This window comes from Eupeodes corollae, chromosome 1, assembly GCF_945859685.1.
Source record: "Eupeodes corollae chromosome 1, idEupCoro1.1, whole genome shotgun sequence".
NCBI lineage: Eukaryota > Metazoa > Arthropoda > Insecta > Diptera > Syrphidae > Eupeodes > Eupeodes corollae.
In genome coordinates, this window is record NC_079147.1 from 200658686 (window position 1) to 200680939 (window position 22254).

Below are 22254 nucleotides of genomic sequence, written 5' to 3' on the forward strand. Positions count from 1 at the left end.
ATCGATACTTTTCAGACAAATCATCTTCATCCATTTCAAAGGGGTTAGGCAGAGCTTTAGTTTTCTGTTGGGTGGTAGTATTCCAACATCTCGTAAAATATCAAAAGCTTGATAACCTTAGAACGGTGGGTGCCCTCGATTGTAATCTTTAGTATTTAAAAACTTAAAAACGCCATTTATGAAATCGTAAACATATTCAATTGTTCCAGGGTGTAGATATTCCTCTTAAGATCACTATACCTCCCACGTTAGTACATACTATGTAGGTACCTACAAATATACTTTAAGAAAGAACATGAAGACACAAAAAACATATCTACCATCACATCCAAGCATACCAGGCCAGAGTCAAACTAGGCAAGTTTAAAAGCAAGATCTTTCTCTTCGCTAATATTTATGATGGAGAATCGAAGGAGGAGCAGGAAGAGGAATGGTGCACTAGCAGCTAGAAACACACTAGCGAATACTTCCTTAGCTATATGGCCAATAATCAATGGCCCTGGCACTAATATTCTATTTATGCAGCTTATCAAAAGACCATGAACTGGCTCACCATCAGCCAAATAAATTATTCGCTCTGGTAGTTGAATCCTTAAGTTAGTATGCACCATGCGTACTACAAATAGGAACTCACGCAAAGTGAAAGTAAAATGAAAAATTAAACTTTACAATATTATTGTATTTTTGTTTTTATTTTCTATTTTAAGAATATGGTATAAAAAAATTATATAAAAATAAATCAGCTATCAGCTTCTCATATATGACAATAAATAACTCTTTACAAAGTCATTAAAAGTCGCGTCTGTGACCATATAGTGGCGGCAATCTACGCGTTGATTGTCTAGTATGGAGATGACGACGAGGACGGTGTCATTGGCGATCCAACATACGATGTAAATAATTCCGGGCACGATCTCATGTTGTGGTCATTTTCATAGGACGGTGGACTGCAAGGTGGGAGCACGTATGTCAGAGATGTTGAGTATGTTCGCTTGTAATATGGTGGTGTGGGATCACAAATGGAAGGACTCACCGAGTGTGGCTCGGAATCAGAATATGATGACTGTGGCAGTGAAGGTTTTGAGTAGGATTGAGAATACGATGGTTGGGGATAGTATTGAGCTGGAGGAGAATATGATTGGGGTGGTGAGTAAGGAAGTGGGGGTGGTGGGGAGTATGATGGAGCTGGTGGAGCGTAAGATGATGTAGATGGTGAGTATGATGCAGAGTATTGAGGAGCTTGTGGTGAGTATGAAGGTGTATATGATGGGACTTGCGGTCTGTACGATGGAGCTTGCGGTGAGTAAGGAGGGCCTGGTTGCGAGTATGTTGGAGCTGGAGGTGAATATAAATAAGATTGTGGTGAGTATGAATGAGCTGCTGGTGAGTAAGATGAAGCCGGTGGTGAGTAGAACGCAGAAGGCGGTGCATGATCAGAAGCTGGTGGTGAATAAGATGGGACCGGCGGTGGTGCAATGTACGCAGGAGCTGGTGGAGAATAAATTGGTGGTAAAGATGAATACGATTGAGTTGATGGGTAGTCAGATGATTTAGGTGGTGAAATAAATATGATTGAATATGTTTGTCCTGGTGGGGAAGACGATGGAGATTGATATGATGGTGATGATGATGATGGGGTGTAAGATGTTGCAGGTGGAGAGTTTGATGCTGACGGCGGTGAGTAGGCTGAAGCGGGTGATAGGTATGCTGGAATTATTGGTGAGTACGATGGCGTTTGTGGGGAATATGGTGAACCAGGTGTTGAATATGAAGGAACTTGCGGAGCATGTGGTGCAAAAGCGTATAGAGTAATAGTAGTCGGTGGTGATGAAGATGGTTTTGAAGGTGTTGTTGAATCATATGAACTTGTTGAGTCTACCGGTGGGCTCTTGTATGATGAATGTTCTTCTGAATATTTTTTGTCAGATAATGATGAATCACCCTCAGAATATTTTTGTTCCGATGAACCTCCTTCGGACAGCTTGTGACCCGACGAGCCTCCTTCTGAATATTTTTGGCTCGATGAAGAACCACCCTCCGAATGATTTGGTGGATAAATATAAACTGGCACAATTGGTTGTATTATTTGTGTTAATCCACCTTGACTTGAATCCTTTTTATCCTCCTTATAACTGCTATAACTATCATAATCACTCTTTTTCTCTTCAGTCACATCAATTGGATACGCATCGCTCTCCTCGACAGGTGATATTACTGGTGTCTCATAATCAGCTGTATTTGTTTCAACTTCCGGTTCAGCTGCTGGTGGTGCGACTTCGTCTATATAAGCATCCTTAGGAGGATACACATCCGCCTCACTATTGGCTCCAGAATAACCACCACGAAATGGACGATTATTAAAATAACCATGTAAATGTGTCATAACTCGATGAGGATGCGGCAATGGCAAATAAATATGGCCATGACCGGGGTTTATTTCTGGTGGTGGTGATGTCTTATATTGATCGTCATAGCTGCCATAGTTTTGACTATCACTGTTTCCGTAATTTGCATTGGAATTTCCATTCTCATAGCCACTTCCATAACTGTTTGAATTTTGATAACTATTTGTGTTGCACGGATTCACAGCCTTGCCATCTCCATCCCCAGCTGAACCTCCAGAATAACCAGCACTCTTTTGACAACACTCGACACAATCATCCCGAAACCATTTTCCCCATTTTTTGAAAAGTTTCTTTAGCAAAAACGACCTCTGTGTTCGGACAAGTTTCGCACCCTCACCATAATCTGTATTACACGTATCAATGCAATAATAGTCTTCAAATCCTGGAACTTGAACTTGTTCCCAGTTTTGAGATAAGGACACTTGGCATAAACAGCCCAGCCATAAAATTAAACTAACACTTTTCATTTTTTATTTAAAGCCAGAAATTAACACCCATTCGCATCCAATTTCGTTGGATTACTCTAAACTACTATTTTTCATATAATTACTAATTGCATTTATTGGTTTGCGGTTTTTTTGTCCATTCAGGTTTTTATATATTCTTGTTGAAAAAAAAGCAAGCTCAGATTGCAAACAACACTAATTTGACCCTTTTTAAATAGTTATGACCGCGTCCCAGTTAAATGACACATGAGTGTCAACCTGGGCGTTTTCTTATTTTTTTTTTTGTATTTTTATTGTTTCTTTTACGAAATAACCTTATGACGAAAAAAACATAATACTTAACTAGGACAATACCCTTTTGAAACTTTAAAGTAATTACTCAGCATAATTATTATTATTTTTTTTAATTTTAATTGCAACAATTACTAGGTAGCTATAGGAAAGGTATTAACTTTAAATACTTTAACTCTTGGTAACATCGATGTACGGCAGGAAGAGAAGCGGCACCATATTGTCTCTATATCCAAAAACAAGACGATAAAACGATGGCTAAGCTATACGTGTCCAGAATTATACTTCACCGCTATAGGGGCAATTTATAAGTTCTTTACCTTTCAGTATCGCTTTTCTTCCTTCCCTTTTCTGATAAATGTTCAGACGGAAATTTCAATTGCGAATGATTCATTGATGTGATGTCTTTTGGAGATATCGAATCTGCTTGATATGGACAGAGAGGTTAACATCCTAACCGGAAGTGAAGCGATATAAAATGTAAATTTAAATTTATCAGCTAAAATGAAAAGTTTATATCAGCAAAAAAAAAATCTCGCAATCAACATTCCAAAATTTGTGTGGTGGTGGCTTCAAAATCTTTCAGAATCCACCCTAGTAAAACTATACCTTCTTTTTTTTTACATGTTACGAAATTTGTCAATAGTGTTGGAGAATTTTGTAAAAAAGATTGTGGAGCCTGGTAAACCGTAGCTTCCATTCTTTTTTATTAACTTTCCAAATTTATATAAATCCTCTTATTAGACTAATGATTAAGTTTGTTTGTACAGAAATGTGAATCGGAACCATTCTTTGGTTAAATCTATTTTAAGAATTTTAAACAAATGCAAATCTTGAAATACTGTGGAGTGCAACTTTAATTTCAATCCAAAGATTAATTTGCAATCAAACGAAAATTTCCCTGAAAATTAACAAATAACAAAATTTATAACCTTTATATTTGTATAGCCCTGTTTCTTTTCTGGAGCATTTGATTTTCACTCAAATTAAAATTTTCGGACCTAAACAAAATTATAATAATAAAACAATAATGTTTATTTTATGAATATTTTATTATTTTTGTATTTATATAAAAAGTATAAAAAAATCTCTATTTTGTCGGGCAAAAAAAACTTCTATTTAGTTCTTGAAAACTGTGGCAATGGCTCAGCTGGTTTTCCATTTACCTGCACTGCTGCCGATCCCTCTACAGGTGCCGCCCCTTTATCATCTTTATTGAGTTGAGCTGCAATTCTAGCCATTTTCATCATAGCATTATAGGCTTCCTTTGTATTTGGACGTTCAGCAATTTTCTGAGGCTGTGCTGCTGATGTAGCAGTTTGAGCTTCTTGATCTTCTTTCGTGATGATGGGTTTGTCAGCTGCTGCCACAACTTGATCTTGAGAATTATTTTCTGCTAATTGTTTTTGATGCTTTTCCTCGGCTGCGATCTCTGAAGGTTTCTTTAAATTCTCTGATTTTATTTCTGTGGTTTGAGTTGTTTCAAATCCCGATTCTGATTTCTTGTTGCTTTCGTGAGATTCTTGAGAATCCGAATTGTCTTGTGGCGTAGGTTTAGTGTTTGGTTCAGAACTGGTCTCGGAACGAGCGCTGCTGTAATCCTGAAGTGCTTGATGACTTAATGGAGCACCTAGTGGTTGACCGTAGGCAGGTGAAGAATAACCAGCAGACATAGAATAACATGGCACTGGCATAATCACTGGTTGAAAACTGTACATGTAGTTTTGTCGGCAAGCAGGCACTGAAGAAATTTGAGATAAATGCGGAGCTGGAGCAGCAGGTGCATAAGTAGGAGATGGCACTGAAAGTGGGGCATATGAAGGATGCGGAACTGGAGCGTACGATGGTGCTGCGAAGGGCTGGACGGGAGTATGGTACGATGGAACTGCTGGAGCGTACGATGGAACAGCAGGAGTATATGATGGAGGAACTGGACTGTGTGTTGGACCTTGATTGGCATGAGGTTGATAAGCAGAAGATGAATATGCTTGATGTTGATAAGGTGATTGCAGTGTGGGTCCATCTTGATTAGAGTCCATTAAGTCAAACCTCAAAGGACCTTCCGCCAATCCTGCACTCATATGCGTTTCCTGGTTCATTGCTCTTGGACTTTCAAGGTTTTGATATTCCAATGACGGTGGTGAAGCATACGACCTATAACCAAAACTTTCATACTGTAGTTGTTGAGGCTGTGGTTCCCATGCTGGTTGCATCAATTCTGGAGGCATCATTCGGTAGTTTTGTGGTTGATGTGAATAACTTTGTTCATGTGAACCGTATGCTGGTGCTTGAGCTGGTTTTCCATAGTCTTGGGTTGTCTTCGAGTAGGCTTTCGATGATGGCTTTTCGCTGTAGGATAGCTTTTGTTGACCATACTGCGTGTTATCGGCGTGTTCGTAAGATGTTTGCTTAGTAGCAGGATAAGATACTGGCTTAGAATAGAGGACCTTCGTTTCTGGTGGCGCACTGAATGAGTGCCCTTCGTCTCCCCCACCATATGAGGCTTTGGAGTGGCTTTTTCCACCATAAGAAGGACTGGAGTCGTGCGAGCTGTTGTGGTCATAAGAAGTTGGTTTGGAGTTTTCTGATTGGTCATAAGAACTGCTTGGCTTAGCATAACCACCTGATGTCACAGCATGGCTCTCATACGAACTTGGTTTTGAGTACCCCGCTGGCACATATCTGTGGTCGTACGGTGATGGATTTTCGTGGTTATAAGTTTGTGGCTTCGATGAGTATACTGGTGCAGAAGGTTTTTCATACGTCATTTTATGAGCTTGATGGAACTTGGTTTTGCTATAATCATCCGGGCTGTCATGGTGATCTGCAAATGATGATGGTTTGGCTGATGCATACGATGATGCTTTCGGTGGAACCTCATACTCGTGGAATGCTTCATTCTGATGAATTCCATGACCATTATACGAAGGATTTGTATCGTAACTTTGCTTCGATGGTGATGAATATTCTTTATTTGTTGAATCATAAGATGATGGTGACGATGGCCGGTCATACTTGAAATGTTCTGTGTGATATTCTGACGGTTTCGATGGAACATGGTAGTCATTATTTTTCTTCACTCCCGAATGATATGAATCACTTTCTCCACTCACATACGGCGTAGAAGGTTTTGATGGTTTGTAACTTGGTTTTGATGATGAATATGATTCACTGGTACTACTACTGCTGCCTTTTGAATATTTTGGACTGTCAGTTCCTTTACACATAAAATATGGTTCTTCATAAGGAGTACTTGGCTTAATCTCAACACAAATTGTAGTTAAAGTCCTTTTGTCTCGCCTCAAATCGCCAGATGGTTCTTCAAATTCAGCAACCGATGCTAATCCGTAGTCTTTAAATGGTAATCCTTCAGAGGTTGTTAGCAAAAAACTTGCCAAAAAAACAACAACACTGATTATAACTTGGAACTTCATGTCGATAGTTCTAATATATTATTCAACTGTATCCGAGCTTATGTTTAAATTCTCCTTTTATATCAAAAATTGTCTAATGCAGGAGCAAAGAAAAAAAGAAGAAAAACAATAAATAAAAAGTCACATCAAATTTCTAATTTGAAATTATTTCAGAATTCTCCGAAATCTTGAAATGCACAGTTTGAAAAGAATTACATTATATTTTTTGGATTACCTCTGAAAGGAAGCTCAGAAAACCAACACCAACGATTAATGCAGAACCTCTTTACAAAACAAATCGAAGTTTGGGAATAAAATGCTTGTCCCAATTTAAAGTTGTTCGGGGCTGACCCCGCCTTGCATTGGGTAATGGAAATTTTCATGAATGAGCGCAAATGCATTGAATATAATATCCGATCAGATTTCGTTTGAAACATATTTTTATATTTCATTTAAATAAATGAAAAGAATTGCATTTTGTATGATTCTACAGATTTGATGGGTCAACATACCTGCTTTAAGTAATAAATTTGAAGAATAAATACATTTCTGTTTTGCTCTTTTTAATTTCGAGAAGTGTGTTGTTTTTTTTTCTTGCTTAAATAGATATAGGTACAATAATAACCGATATTTGGGGTAATCTATAAGAAAATCAGTATAGTAATGTCGAGTTCCCAGACGACGGTTGCCAGTTTGGTCGTTTACGACCAAATTTGGTCATAATTTTCTTACTTGGTAGCATGGTCATTTCTAATTCCATTTGGTCATTTTTTTTAAACTAAAGGTAGACTTAATGTTGATACCATTAATACTATAATGCTGGCCAAAGAGACTCTAGAAACCTTGAAATCGGATCAATTACAATAACTTCCTATGGCAAGTAAAAACCGTTGCGGACAAAAATTATGTTGGTCCTTTTTTGGTACGATTAGTCATTTTTATTTTCAGCTTTGGTCATTCAAATTTTTTTCAAGTGGCAACCGTACCCAGACCTAATTTGAGATTAGCAACCCCAAAAATAATTTGATATACATGTGTATTGTGTACATCTAACGAAAAAGTTGTTTTGCTGTGGGAATATGATTGTTGAAGCTCATCAAAAACTAAGAATACAAAAATGTAACTATGACTCATATTTACAACTTAATTCAGAGTAAATATCACAAAAAGTGCGCAATTTTCAAAAGGTCTATTGTTTAAGCATGGACTTTTTCTTAAAAAAATTCAAAAAATCCTCAAAGCATTTGTTAACCTAACGCAACGCGAGCGTATATGCTCTGTTTTTATTGTTTTAGTCGCTTTAGAAAAAAGAGTAATGTCTAAGGAAAATATCGCTTTTGTTTAATTTTACTGTGTTGATATTTCTTTTTGAAAACAGGTCATTCTAGACTATGGAGAACAAGGTGATAATTTACCAGTACTGTTCCATTTTAATGTACAATATTAATAATTCAATTTTAATTGAGACCAATTTGTTGATCAAAGCAACAATGAAGTTTCTTTACTTTTCTACACATATTTCATAAGAATATCAACAGGAACATTCTTCTTAGGATTTAAAACTGTTAAGAATAAGCAGGCGTACTCAAGAAATCAGAAACTATTTTCATTTCAATTACCTACCCTTTAATTAAAAAAAAAATATTTGTCACTTGTATCACATACAAAATCACTTTCACGAAAGAAAATGTTTTCGGTTGGGTCCATTTAAATTTCGTATCCAGACAAAAATTTTACACATAACTATTCGTAGTTTTATATCAAATTATATTTTTAATGCAGATTTGTATTGTTGTTTTCAAAGCAATATCTTAACGGTTATTCACCCAAATAAGAAACAAAAATCCATTCGATTCCTGTAGTTATATAAAAGAAATAAATTCCATTCCACATTTAAATTCTCCTTTCTTTAAGAAACAAAATACTTGATTTTCTTTAGAGACATACTCATAAACAATTCATGTTCAACATCTGTTTGTTCTCGTTTAACCAAGCAGCGAGCATTGTCATCTCTACTCTCGACATGGTGTGTAAATTATATTTTTGTCCCCTAGATGCTCGAGTCCACCATCAACAACAAACAGACGTTAATGTGACTCATTTTTTAAATTAAGTTATTCATCTTTTCTGTTTTCTTTTCTTCAATTTACCTACTTATAAATATGTGGAATATGTGTTTAAATTATTCATTAATTCATTTTTTTCTCATTAAATATTTCTATTATAATATTTGAGTCCAAAAAACTATAACTATGCAATCAAAAATGCGTTCATATCATATTTTAATTCCATTGAACTGAATGATAACAAACCACCACCAAACCAATCTAAAACGTTCCCAGAACCACACATCAATTTAGTTTTGTTCTTTCTTTTGCTATCAAAGCTTCTTATCACAGGAAATTTAATGGTTCCTTTTTTTTTCATGTGTCCCAGTTTGCAAAAACAAAAAAAAATGTAATATTCATTAATACGAACGGAGTAAAGCGATACCACGACATTATGATGCAATTTCTAACGATTCGATTTTGATTAAATTGTTTACAAATAAACTAAAATGACTTTATAACACACAAATAATTTCTAAACGTAATCTTTATCACTCAATCATCATCTATTATTAGAAATAAGATTCTCAAATCAATAAAACTAGCTAAAATGAAATGACATCCAAGCTAATTGGTGTTATCAACAATTGGCACAAGAATAATATACAAATAGTGCAATGATACTTTTTCGTTGCCCTCTAATGATGATAACGTCGTCGATAATTACGAATCATGAAAATGATGATGATGTTGGCAATCGCCAAAGACTTGTCTGAATAATGTCTATATGTTGGGTGTGTTTTTGTTTACGGGGAATCCGATGTGATTCATTCACCCCCAGCAAAGTTTTTTTTTACCTCTCCCGCAGTCTCAAGTCCCGCCTCTAATGTTTAGTTTTGTCTACAGCACTCTCAGCTTGGCTCGGGTCTGGTTGGCAATGAATAAGTAACCTTGTAACTACATTCGAGATACAATAGTCTAGTACAATAAACAAGGCCTTGTAGGTAGCAGATACCATCTATTTACATACACACGACAACAAAAAAAAAACTCATCTCTAATATGTATCTACACTACTAGTCGAAGTAATTCTCGTCTTCATCGTGTGCTTGCTTTTTCCACATATTCTTCTTTTAAGAACTAAAGCATTATTAATTGTCAGTGGGCATGTAAAAGTGTTTTACCAGACGCATTTTAACTTTAAGTTGGAGACGAGATAATAGCAGATAAAGCAAAAATTTGGAAGAAATAGAACATGCAAGAGTCCCTAGTGAATCTTTGGAAACCTTATTTACATAAATAAATAAATTAAACAAGACTTTTTCAATGAAAACAATTAAGAAATGGCTTACATAACTAGTTAATAACTTAATCCGCAATCCGTCTTCGAACCAAGATCTCAACTAAACCCTTTTTTTGAATTTGACGATATTAAAAGAAACACTTCGAATAATTAGTGAGTGAGAAGAATGTTTTCAGAAGGATTCCGGAAGACTTCCGGATTGCATTCAATTAAATTCTCACCTAAATAAATTTTCTTTTGTGCTTTGATAAAAAAACTAAGCTAAATAAAAAGGCTATGATAAGAGCATTCTAGTCTTCCCTTAAATCGAACTTAATGTTATATATACATATTCATATATCAGTCACATATTTTCATATGTTGCAATAAAGCCTCCGTATGATTTGCTTTTTTTATCAAAGTTCAATAATGAAATTCTTCTAGGGCTCAACATATTACCTTTTTAACAGATGTATGCTATTATTTCCGTTCCTGAAAAAATCCTAAAATAATCAAATGCCGTTGGATCAAGAAATGAGATGTTTAGTACCTTATACCCACAGTCATTCCATTTTTAAAAGAAATAGAAAAAAGAATGCAACCTAGAATGTGGTTCGAGTTCACACCTGTAAATTAGCAGACATGCTCCAGATACAGAATCAACATTTATAAAATGAAAAGTATGCATGTTTCTAAGGGGGATTTCGATCAAGCTTAATGGTGATATTTGGTCACATTATCGTTTATATGATAACTTATTTTAATGTTATGAATTTTAATTATTCAGAAGTACATTATTTTAAAATAGTATTTGATTCGATATGATTTTACTAATATTTGTTTCTTTAGTATGTATGTACATAAATAGATATTTTACACTGAACTTCAGTATAAAGGAATATGCAAACCTAACTTACTTCAGTGTCTTTTTTAAGGATGTGTCTGGAATTCATAAGCTGCATTTGATTTTACGAAGGTAATAACGACTGAAACAATCTCCTCATATTAGTATTCATGTAATAATCCGAATTCCATTTTTGGCGATGTTTCGTACAATACCTATATACACCACCGCTGTGGGAATCCATTTATAAATCAAATCACATTCATAACAATATTTATGGTTACTTTAGATTGCAATTAAACATTTGAATTGCAAAACTCTTTTATCATGATAATTTGGAAAGATCCTCAAAACCCTAATTTATTGCAAAGAAAAACAAAGTAACAAACGAACAATATTGTAATTATTTATAAACTTTTTTTATTCGTATTTTTGTTTTTTTTTCTTTTTGTTCTTGATTTTTCGTTTACAAAACTAATAGCGAAAATGTATTTATAAATGTCTCATAAAATGTAAAATATTTAATAAATTTAAAAAAAAAATAATAATAAAAAACACAAAATACATATTTAGTATTTAGAAAAAAATCTCAAAAATTCAAAACAAAAAACAAAAGAAAATAAAATTTAAATAAAAATAAAAATACAAATTAAAAAATATCTCGCGAAACAGCTCTTTTTTCCTTCCCTTTTATCTACTAGTTACTATATCATTTTTTCTTTTTTATTTAATTAAACAAAGTAAGTTTTACAAGCTATGACTAAAAGATAAATACAATTTTTGTTTTCTTGTTAAGCGTTTTAAAATTAGAAGAGAAAAAAAGATTTAAAATGGAACAAACAAAAATATAAAAAGAAATACTAGTAAAAAGAAAGTAGCGTGTCAGAGCGTTGGAAAAAGAGTATATTTTTAGCAATACATGTATGTACTTTTGATCATCATCAAACGGGAATTGAAAAACAAACGAAAAAGACTTAGCTAGGAATAATAAAAATGTCAAACACTATCTAAACGAAAAATACAATCATTAATTTATATAACTAAAGTGTATGCGTATTTATGCCAACACTGTGTTAAATATATTGTTAAAACAGATTTCCTTGTTTCGATATTGTTGAGTGTGCAACAAGAAAAAACAACAGAATCTATGTTCAACACAACAACTCATAGCGTTTTGTGTTTTGTTTGAATTAAATAATTTATTTTAGCGCAATTAATTAAATGTAAAACCAAACAAAATAAAATATGAATTTGTTAGAAAAAGCAAAAACACATGAGAAAAATTTGGGAAATCTTATTTTTATTGATATTTTTATTTTATTTTTTTTTTCGTTTTTTTACTTTTTTTGTATTGTATAAAACGGATGATGGCCTACGATTAAAAAGAGAATATTTTATTTATTTATGGACTCCCCGCGATTATCATTATTATTTTTATATTATTACTTTCTTTTTGTGTTTATTACATACAATTAATTAATATACTTAAAAAGTTTTGTTTTTTTGTTTCGTTTTTTTTTTTTGTTTTTCCTTTTGTCGCGCTCAGCAGCAAATGAAAAATAATACACATTGAATTTTTATGTTTATTATATTAAATATTGTTGTTGTTTGTTTATTATTTTTTTCTTGGATTTTTTCTGTTTCTTCTGGTATCAAATGATAGAACATAAAAAGCGATACGATTCAAGTAGTAGATTAGCAAAAGTTGACACAACACATCGTAAAAATTATAAATGATTTTTATTCTCACAATTGCAGTTTTTTTGTTTTATGTTTTAGATTGTTGTTTATTTTTTTCTTTAATATTATTTTTCTTGTTTTTTTTTATTTATTTTATTCCATAGCAGATATTAAATTTTATGTTTTGTTCTAGTACCCACAAGTAATGAGATAATCTCCAAGTTTCTCTACAATGGAAGCAGCCTGTTGTGGCTGTACAGGGTCTTCATAGATGGAAACAATAACAGCTGCAAATGAAAAAAGAGAGAAAAAAAAAATGAGAGACGAATATATGACAGCAAAAGTAATACAAAAATCAAAAACACGTTACACATTCGAGTCTTTTTTATTTTTTAAGTAAGTCGAACGACAACGATTGTTGATGCCATTAATGGCAATCGAATCAAATGGAGGGCATTCTAGAAATCACATCTCAAGCCACAAGGTTATTGCCATAAATGATCTTTTCATCAATCTACTATGTGTTGAAGCTACTACAAGTATGTGCAAAGAAAAAAAAAACAGCACAAAAGAAGGCGAGAGATGAATATTACTGAAGGATTTGAATTATAAATGTATTATGTCCGTCCCATCATCACCATCTCAATATATTGTTCACCATGCTTTTTCCATAGTTTATTGACCTTAACAGACATGAAACGTGAGAACAGTGGTAACGGTTTGTGGTAGGCAAAAAGTCGGTAAAGAAAAACCGGCTCAATAATAAATAGATGGTGTTAATTATTATAATTTCGTAGTTTTATTAAATTTAATTAATTTTTGTTCGCATTGCTTTTTTTTTTCTATGATAATTCATGTATATAAGAATGTTATGTGTACAAACCTTGTTGCGTTTTCATACAATGGACACCGCTTCGTCCTAGTTTGGCACGTATTACGCGGTCAGTTCCCGACAGATAGATATACCTCTGGCCGGCTAGCGTAACTCCGCCGCTGGTGAGGAGTTCTTGTTTTTCGAAACCTTGAACCAGTTTTGCCAATTCATCTTTTGTCACCTTGAATTAAACAACAACAAAAAAGTAGATTTTTAGAAACGTTTAAGTATGTTAATATCAAAAGTTGCAACAAATATTCTAAGATCAGCCAACACAAAATTTAGAATTTTAATTTCCCTTATGTTCCTACTACATTAGATGCTTTGATGATTGTGAGAAGAAAGTTCGAATCGAATACAAATGAAATCATCAAAACAGAAATCAAAACCAAAGAATGGAAGTTGGCCAGTCAGGCCAACAATAGAAATTACCTCTATTTATTATTTCTGATTTATTTCATAAGTTCATTTTTTTGTTTTCAATATTGATGGCTTCATTAGAGAATTATAAAAAAAATTATTTATTTTTATAACTGGATAATGTACATAGAATACTTGTATTCTTACAACCAAGTGACACTGAACGAATACAAAATAAATCTATTTCAGCTTATAAATTATAATAACACATAATTTCAAAGTTTACCTAGCTCGTTTGATGAGATTATTTTTTTAATTTTTGAGGTGGTCATCATCACTGTTGTATTGTTGGGTGAATATATTCAAATTAATAATAAAAACAAATCATTTTTTTTAATTTAAGTTAGCTAATAAAAAAAAAATCGGTTCACAGTTATTTTGTTTTTGTCTGATATTTAATTTAGTAATATAAACATTTGCCAAGCTTATCACAAGGAGTTATATAAAAATAACCAAAGCACTCGGCAGACGAACTTGAGAAGAATTACTCTTATCATTAAGAAAGAAAGACCCCTTTGTTTAGATTTTTAAGATAACTTAACGAACGGAATGGCTTTTGTGCAGTGATGGAATTGATGACAACTAAAGTTAACTTTAAATGATATTTGAAATTATTGTAGATACCGCAAATAATATATTCTCTTTGAATGTTTGCTTTTTTCTTTACTTTAAATTCAAATTAGGAAAGTCGTTAACCTCACAACGTCACACTTAATGGAATCACTTAAGAACCTTTAATTATACATTAGAATCTTAAGAAAATAGTTTCAGCGGATTGAATCCAAGAACAGAAAGACAGATTAACAGCATTGGAGAACAAACTTTTATCGATTATCATCGCTGTTTGGCAAGTTTAAATATTATAGATGAATGACGATACACCTAAGTATGTACATAAATATATATTTTAATAGCTCCATTATTTAAAATAGTGAAAATTCTTTCACGTACAGATATTCTAACTTTATTCCATTATTATAATAAAACCTGTTTATGAAAAAGAGATTGGATGCATAAATTTCATTTCATAGCGAAAAAAAAAATAAATTAAAACCACAAAAAAATAATCGATTTATAGAAATTTGATTCGGGTTTTAACTAAACCAACGACCTTGAAATGACATCTTCTTCATAACTGGTTCTTACACTAGATGATTACTTACGTTTATGTAAGTAATATGAAATTATATTTTAAGACTAAAATAATGAATTAAATAAACACGTATTCGATATTTCCCATGAAAAAATCAGACTGAGAAACCATTGATTCAATAATTTAAGTAGATATGACATCCAACTGAATTGTTAATAATAGTGGAGATATTAAATAGATACATTTTATTATTAATTAATAAAAAATACTACGTATCAATAGAAGAAGTTTTTCTTTATCTTATCTTAAATTGTTTATCTTTGGTGGATGTGTGCTTTTATATTTTGGTTTAAGTTTATTTGATGTTTTTGAATCTTCAAGTCTTTGACAATTAAAAAAATCATTTGCAGTTATTGCAAGCAAAAAATATATTGTCAACAGCGCAAAACAAAGTTTTTACTGATTTGAATATAGTTCAACGGCGCCGGTTTTCATGTAAACCAGTTAAGAATGTAGGTAACTATCTATATATCAAAAGAGGCTCATTATTATTTCTTGTCAGTTAAGTTAATAGTTTATTGAAAAGTCTATTAATTTGGGACCAGTTATACCAATAACAATAACAAACTGGATCTTTCATCTAGAATCCTGAAACTTTTTTCCAAGTCAAACAACAGTAAGACTACTATATGATACGAAAGCACACCCGGAGTATGGTGGTATATTCAACATAAATGCACCTTAATGCACACAAACACAACTGACCATTCGAAAATGAATTATTCACAAAAACCATAAAAAAAAATAACCCAAACTCTCAAGAAGTCAGGTATCTTATCACCTAAAGATTGATGTAAAAAACAGAAGTCTCAGGAGCATTTGAACCAGTATCCCAGTCTCTAGGGAAATCAATGGCTCTTATCATCATAAAGCACTTTTTTATGTCTTTAGAACATAAATAGTACGTACAACCTATTTAGAATAGTATGTGAAATAAAATGCGTCATCAACTGAGATAATTCAAACTCATTTATCATACTATGAATATGACGCATTCGATTTTATCAAGACTTCCTAAAATAATTAAAGTTTTAAGCATTCGTCATGAATAAAAATATATAAATTTATTTACGAATAGGTAGGAAGCTATCAAAAGTGCCTACATACAATTTTTCTTAACTCAAAATGGCTTAGGAAATGGTAATAAAATACAGTGCGTCATAAATCATAATCATGTTTTAACAAATGAGAATGTGTTAACGATATAATGGACATAAAATTACAACGCCTAAATATGAAAATCTCCTAACAAACATTTTTTGCGAAAATCACTTTTTGATGTAATTTCGTTAGGAAATTTCATTTGCATATCGAAACGAATACATTATAACACTACTTCTTATTGTATAGATTTAAAATTGATAGTACTTGGCCAAATTTCATTACCATACGTTAGAAAAATATTCAGTTTACAGAGAATTTACATAGGAGATATTCATATTTAATCATAGAGAAGTAGGTACTATGGTAGGTACATTATTTAAAAAAAAAATCTCTTGTTTATATTTTGAAGCAAAGTTCCACCCACTGCCACGCCCAAAAATATATCCATTTCATTTTACTGTCTAGTAATGAAGGTATTTCTTTTGTATTCGTTTTTAACCAGATTTCAATTCTATTTGAACTCAATTTCCATCCAGCTTGAAAATTGTGTACCTATGTCCTCTCCTATAGTTTAAACCTAGGTATATCTAATACAGATAATGATCTGTCTGTAAGTTAATACCCAAAAGGTTAAACCTGTTAGTCAGGAAACCGATCAGAATTTAGAATACCATTTTTTTATTTTTCGGACAACGTCTTAGTTTTACTTTTTATAAAAAAGAAATTGTGCGTAAACAAAGAAAAGCAGCATACGTAAGTACTATCTTACATAAATATTTAAGTTAAACATAAGAACAGTTTATGCTGAGGAAAATTAGAATATAAGTACACTTCTTTATACACCTCCGATGTTGATAGTTAGATATTCGAGTTTTTTATTAGTTAACTACCCTAAGTGTGCCTACTTGTTTTCACGTAGTAAAAATATTGCATTCGTTGAAATTTAAAGAGGTTTTGAGGAAACGTGGTATGTACATAGTTACATATCTACCTATGCACACGTTTTTGATAAAATATAAACATAATGTAGTTACATAGCACAAATCAATAAATTGCTTAAACTCGTGGTAATTTGCACCCCAATTTTATTAGGTATACAGATGTACATTTTAAAACTACGTTGGTAAATAGGTGCTAAGCCTATTCAAAACCTCATTGTGATGTGCTTTTTGTTTAATATAAGTTAGAATAAACAAAAAAAAATATAGGTACGTTTCTAAAGACGCGCCCTGCGCCTTAAACGTTGTACTTTTCTTATATTTTAGGTACATACATACATAGATATTGCTTTTATAGTTTTTACTTCCTTTTATCTTTAAGATAAGTACCTATGTATGTATTCTTTCAATGACTAATTTATACAAATCAACTAAATAGAATAGAAACCACAGAAAGAATAAAAGAAAACAGAAAACATCCTGTGTGCTTGTAACACCTAAAAGAACCAAGAAATAAATAGCCTGCACCCGCATAAGGATATACCTACCCATTCATGTGTAAGTAGGTAGATAGGTACATATGTACATATTTCCCTTTATATCCTTTATTAATGCGAAATAAATTATAATATGCCTATTACTACCAATTTAAAACATTTTAGTAGAAAGGTAGATAGATAGGTATTTTTAAATTTACACAATGTGCCTTATGTCGTTTGGTTAATATGTTAAGTAAATAACACAGCCTGGTGGCAGCAAAACGCAGCACCCCACCCTGAAAATAAATTTGGTGTGTTGCGTGTCGGTGGCCATCATAAACAAAGAAGAAACAAGGATCCCTTCGCACATAATAAAAATTATAATAAATTTAATACAACAAGGGGGCGAGCCTGCTAGCCAGCCATTTAACCAACCAAACATAAAAGGTCATTCAATTTAGCTGCGATACAATAAAGAAAAAAACTATATCAAAGGTCATTCCTTTTTCTTCTTTTTGTATGTAACGAAATAGGACTCATTTTCCAACCCACCATTAAAAACCGGCTACAAATTCAAGACCGAATTTACTCTCTTCTTCCCACTAAACTGAATTGTTGCTGTATTTTCACTTTCGCCACTCTGTCTTTATAAGTGTTAAAAATTCTAATTTTGTTCGTTTAGGTATTGTCACCGAAAACATTGTCAAGTTCATAATTTTTATCTCGAAAGATTTTTTCAATACAAAATTGTTTCCAAAAGTTCTTTTTTTTTTTCTATAAAAAATGCATGTTTGGATTTTTACTGGGAAAAATCCAGCACCAAAAACCATCTTTGTCGGTTCGGTCGTAAATCAACACACATCTACACTACGAATACGAAACGAAGGAAAATATGAAATCAAAAAAAAAAAAACTGCGCTATCTATTGCTATCTCCGTCTTTCGCATGCTTTTGATTGTTCAAAAATTCTGCGCGACAATCACAATTCCCAATACAGAGCCGCCGCCACCGCCGTCGTCGTGTTTATCGTCAACACAAATACAACCTCAATTTGGCAGCCATTTTATGTTGAACTTTTTTTTGCTTATATACACATTTCCACTCATTCGTTAGGCGGCCCACACTTTTCTCTTTGATAAGAAATTTATATCAAACCTTTTTCTGGTTGTTTGTTTAAATGAAATCGCTGCAAAAAAGGAAAAAGTTTCACAACTACTGCAAGTTGTGATTTCAGTTGCCACTGAAAACAGAAGAAAAGGCAGAAAATGGGAAAACAGACAAGAAAGAAAGCAGATAGACACAAAGAAGAAAGGAATCAGCACCAGTTTTTAGAAAATGATTCATTCTTCCAAACAAAGTACATAGTCCGAGCCGAATGAGTAGCACTGGGGGCTGAATTGTACACACGTCCATGAGACTATCCATATGAATATATATATGGTGTACATACTCACAGATCGACGCGGTATATAAGCGGCTATCAAATGTTGAATCATTAATTCGCGGTGTGGATATCCCACACACCCTTTTCTCGTCCTTCCTACTCATTTGTATATATGAAATGAACTATGTATACGAAACGGATACACTACACACCCGGCGAACGGGCAAACCATTAGCGTAGCAGCACATGCACAACCTTTTTTCGAAATTCGATTCGACTTTGGGTTGTCTTTTCTGTTTCTGCTTTTGCTTATTCGCTCTTCCACCTTCACTTCAACGTCTGCCTTCCACCCCCTCTGTGATGCAGTGCAAGACAGAATAGAAAACAGGCACAGTGCACGGAACAAAAGACAAGTTTTTCCACGCGAACTCTTGGTCGAACTGCACCCAACCCCCACACCCTTAACTGAAGAAGAAAACAACTCATGGGTGGCGTTGACGGACGGTCGACTGCGACGGGTGAATTCGAGCTTCGAGTTGTTGAGATGCCCAACGAAAAACCAGAAAAGGAAGAAACAACAGTAGAGAATACACACCGACACCACACACCACCAATGTTAGCAGCAGATCCAAAAGCAGAGTAGAAACCAGGAGAACAAGGGACAAGAAAAGAAAGAAAATGCGATACCGGCGTGCTGGCTGAAGCTGGTCACACCCTTGAACTTGCGTGATTGTGATTATCGATGACAATTCAGACCTTTCAAGCTATTACTCCTAATTAGGACTTTTTTCCAAGATAAGTGAATGCGAGTAATTGAACTCTTCCAGAAGACTGCCCTTCGCACTTTGCTATTACAAATTCAAGACTGTAGGTACATTGCTCCAATGGAAAAAAGGATGATTTGGAGAAACAGATTTCCTAGCCTCACGACCAAAATAAAATTACAATTTTTAACATTTTTCTTACTTACGACTTACCTCAAAACCATTGGATTGTGCCCAGATGTTGCCATCGTGCCCAGCGATGGCCGCTTTTGAAACGCACTGCGAGGCCAAGAGTTGGTTGTCGACGTAATCCTGCCAGCTCATAATGGATGTGTGTATTTATTTGTTCTGTTATTCAAAATTTTAGAAACAAAAAAGCAATATTACTAAACTTGGTTTGGTTTTTTAAATTGAATAGATTTTTTCTATAGAAAGAGAGAAAAGCAAGGCAAAATTTTTCACACTGATTCTGATTTTTGTTCTCGTCAACTTCAATACTGGATTTGGAAGTTCCTTTTGAATATATATTCGATTCTTTTCGATTTACATACAGAATATACACTCGTCGGTTTAAAAAGAAGTGTTGATTGAGTTGTCTCGTTTTGGCAAATTAAGATGCACGTATATAAATGTCGCAGAGAGAAGGAGAAAGCCCTAAGAGTTGTGAATATGATTTCAATGTAGCGTATAAGTGTATGTGTATATACATATGCACACAGAAATTATTGGAAATTTTTGCAATCTTTTTCTTTGATTTTGAATATTTTAGTAAGTTATATTAAAATTATTGCAAATATTTACGGAGTACAAAATAAAACAAACACCTACATTTAACTTATGAAAAATATAAGATATGCTTTTACAGCAGTGAGTTTTTGTTTGATGGAGAAAAACGTTTTTTTTTTTTGAAGGTAGAAAAAATCGAAAATGGCACACCACGGGATTCTTACTAAACGAAACTTTTCACGGTGAGATGTCGGCTACAAATGACTATGGCTGAAATACAAACTCTACTGTAGTAGATTTTGGATATTTTATCTCCGTCGGCGCACGGCGATGGAGAAAAAAAAATGTAGATATGATGAACCGGTTTTTTGAGTGAGTCAGACCGGTAGAGGCCGCAATGGATGCGATGAGTGATGCCAATCTAATTTTCTTTCATTCTGGAAAAACAAACAATTCGGTTTGTTGTTACGCCTATCAATAATCATCTTTAAATAGGAATGAATAATGGCAAACGGATTTCATAGTGAATGACCCATTTTTTTTGGTGATCTAGAAAGCAGATCACTTAGTTTAACTCATTACTTGCCATAGTTTGATAAGCCCAATCTTTTGACTCGATGCAAAAAATGATGATTTTCAAGTTGTTTTAACATATTTTATTTTTTTTTAATTTTATTTCAAAGAATATAATTTTTGAGAATATTATGTCCTTTTTTTAGTTTTTATGAAAGCAAAGTATTTATAGTGAGTATTTGAACTATTCATTTTGCATACAATAATAATTTTAATACGAGGTTTTCATTATTGTCGAATTTATTTTTATTACAATATAAGTGTTACTTATATTACTTTTGAGTCAAAGAAAGTCAAAAATTCAAACACTTGCCAGATGCTTTCAAAAACATCAGCCAAACATTTAAAAAGATCGAAAACTTTTAAAAGAACATTTATTTTTTCACAAGTGTTTAGACTAGACTATAAATCTTCAATTCCCATTTGATAAATTTTGCAAATGGGTGGTGGTGTAGATACACCTTAAGAAATTATTTAGAGAAGTCGATGTTCAAGATTGTAGTAGACTTATCGGTTATCGTTATAAATATAAATCGGCTACTTTTGTAAGTGATGCCAATAATATGCTTAAATGGTTAAATCAAAACTTAATTTCAATAAATATGATTTCAAATATAACCAGCAAAAGTGTTCATATATGCGTTTCGCCCCGGTGTAATGGTTGGGCTCATCAGAAGATGTCCATTATACCTTGTCTTGACGCATATTTTCCCGAATAAATCGGGATTCCTTATAATCTGAGCTACATAGAGCAACTGCGAATTATATAGTTGCTACAAGTCTTCAAAAAAGAAAAATTGTAGCTATTTTATTGCCTTGCTATGGGCCTTTTTGAAGAAGAAATATTTTACTGTAAACAGTTGAAATGTTTTTACACTGTTTAATTTTAATAAATATGATTTAAAATATAACCAGCATAAGCGTTCATATAAAGACACGGTATAATGGTCATCTTCTGATGAGCCCAACTATTACACCGGGGTGAAACGCATATATGAACACTTATGCTGGTAATATTTAAAATCATATTTATTAAAATTAAACAGTGTTCAGGAAAAACATTTTCAAATATTTCTTTTTCAAAACTTCATGTTTTAACCTAAGGCCACACTTAAATTATATTTTTGAATTCATAAATGGGGTAAGAATATGACCTCTAATCTTTATCCTCCAAGCCATTTTTATTGAAAAAAAAATATTTAATGTAAAGTGCTTTGTGGAACAAGAATTCTGGGCTCCTAATAAAGATAATGAATTCTTAAACAAACTGTACTCTTTACTTTTTGTTGGAATGTGTGAAAAGCTACAGTCTTACGACAACTTGGAGCAAAATTAACTCTTATTTATATTTAAGCCTTTGTTAAAGTGAGAAATTAAAAAATTAAGGTAGACACTAAATTATTAAGGTTTTCGTTATTTTTACGTATTTT

The 22254-nt window shown here is 33.0% G+C and overlaps 2 protein-coding genes across 3 annotated transcripts; both read right to left on the bottom strand.

Moving 5' to 3' along the window:
• Nucleotides 1-351: 351 nt before the first annotated feature.
• Nucleotides 352-11379, bottom strand: LOC129948103 (uncharacterized). The gene is made up of 2 exons (XM_056058939.1): nucleotides 4273-11379; nucleotides 352-2869 (listed from the first exon to the last, which is right to left on the bottom strand). The coding sequence occupies exons 1-2, from the start codon at nucleotides 6574-6576 to the stop codon at nucleotides 842-844; spliced, it is 4332 nt and encodes a 1443-aa protein (XP_055914914.1). The 5' UTR covers nucleotides 6577-11379; the 3' UTR covers nucleotides 352-841.
• A 1071-nt stretch (nucleotides 11380-12450) lies between these two features.
• LOC129941852 (profilin) lies at nucleotides 12451-20540 on the bottom strand. 2 transcript variants are annotated; one of them, XM_056050605.1, is made up of 4 exons: nucleotides 20354-20540; nucleotides 19739-19873; nucleotides 13293-13464; nucleotides 12451-12696 (listed from the first exon to the last, which is right to left on the bottom strand). In XM_056050605.1, the coding sequence occupies exons 2-4, from the start codon at nucleotides 19847-19849 to the stop codon at nucleotides 12599-12601; spliced, it is 381 nt and encodes a 126-aa protein (XP_055906580.1). In that variant the 5' UTR covers nucleotides 19850-19873; nucleotides 20354-20540; the 3' UTR covers nucleotides 12451-12598. The 2 variants fall into 2 exon arrangements, with proteins under 2 accessions (XP_055906580.1, XP_055906581.1); XM_056050606.1 differs by having other exon boundaries at nucleotides 20476-20494.
• Nucleotides 20541-22254: the final 1714 nt, after the last annotated feature.

What these genes read in the sequence shown, in the direction of transcription:
- LOC129948103 (XM_056058939.1), bottom strand. Translation starts at nt 6,576, where the DNA reads ATGAAGTTCCAAGTTATAATCAGTGTTGTTGTTTTTTTGGCAAGTTTT. An exon ending in CTGAGCCATTGCCACAGTTT is followed by an intron (nt 2,870 to 4,272) that starts TCAAGAACTAAA and finishes AAATAAAAAATG; the next exon opens with AAAAGTGTTAGTTTAATTTT.
- LOC129941852 (XM_056050605.1), bottom strand. Translation starts at nt 19,849, where the DNA reads ATGAGCTGGCAGGATTACGTCGACAACCAACTCTTGGCCTCGCAGTGC. An exon ending in CACAATCCAATGGTTTTGAG is followed by an intron (nt 13,465 to 19,738) that starts GTAAGTCGTAAG and finishes GTTTAATTCAAG; the next exon opens with GTGACAAAAGATGAATTGGC. An exon ending in TTGTATGAAAACGCAACAAG is followed by an intron (nt 12,697 to 13,292) that starts GTTTGTACACAT and finishes TTTCATTTGCAG; the next exon opens with CTGTTATTGTTTCCATCTAT.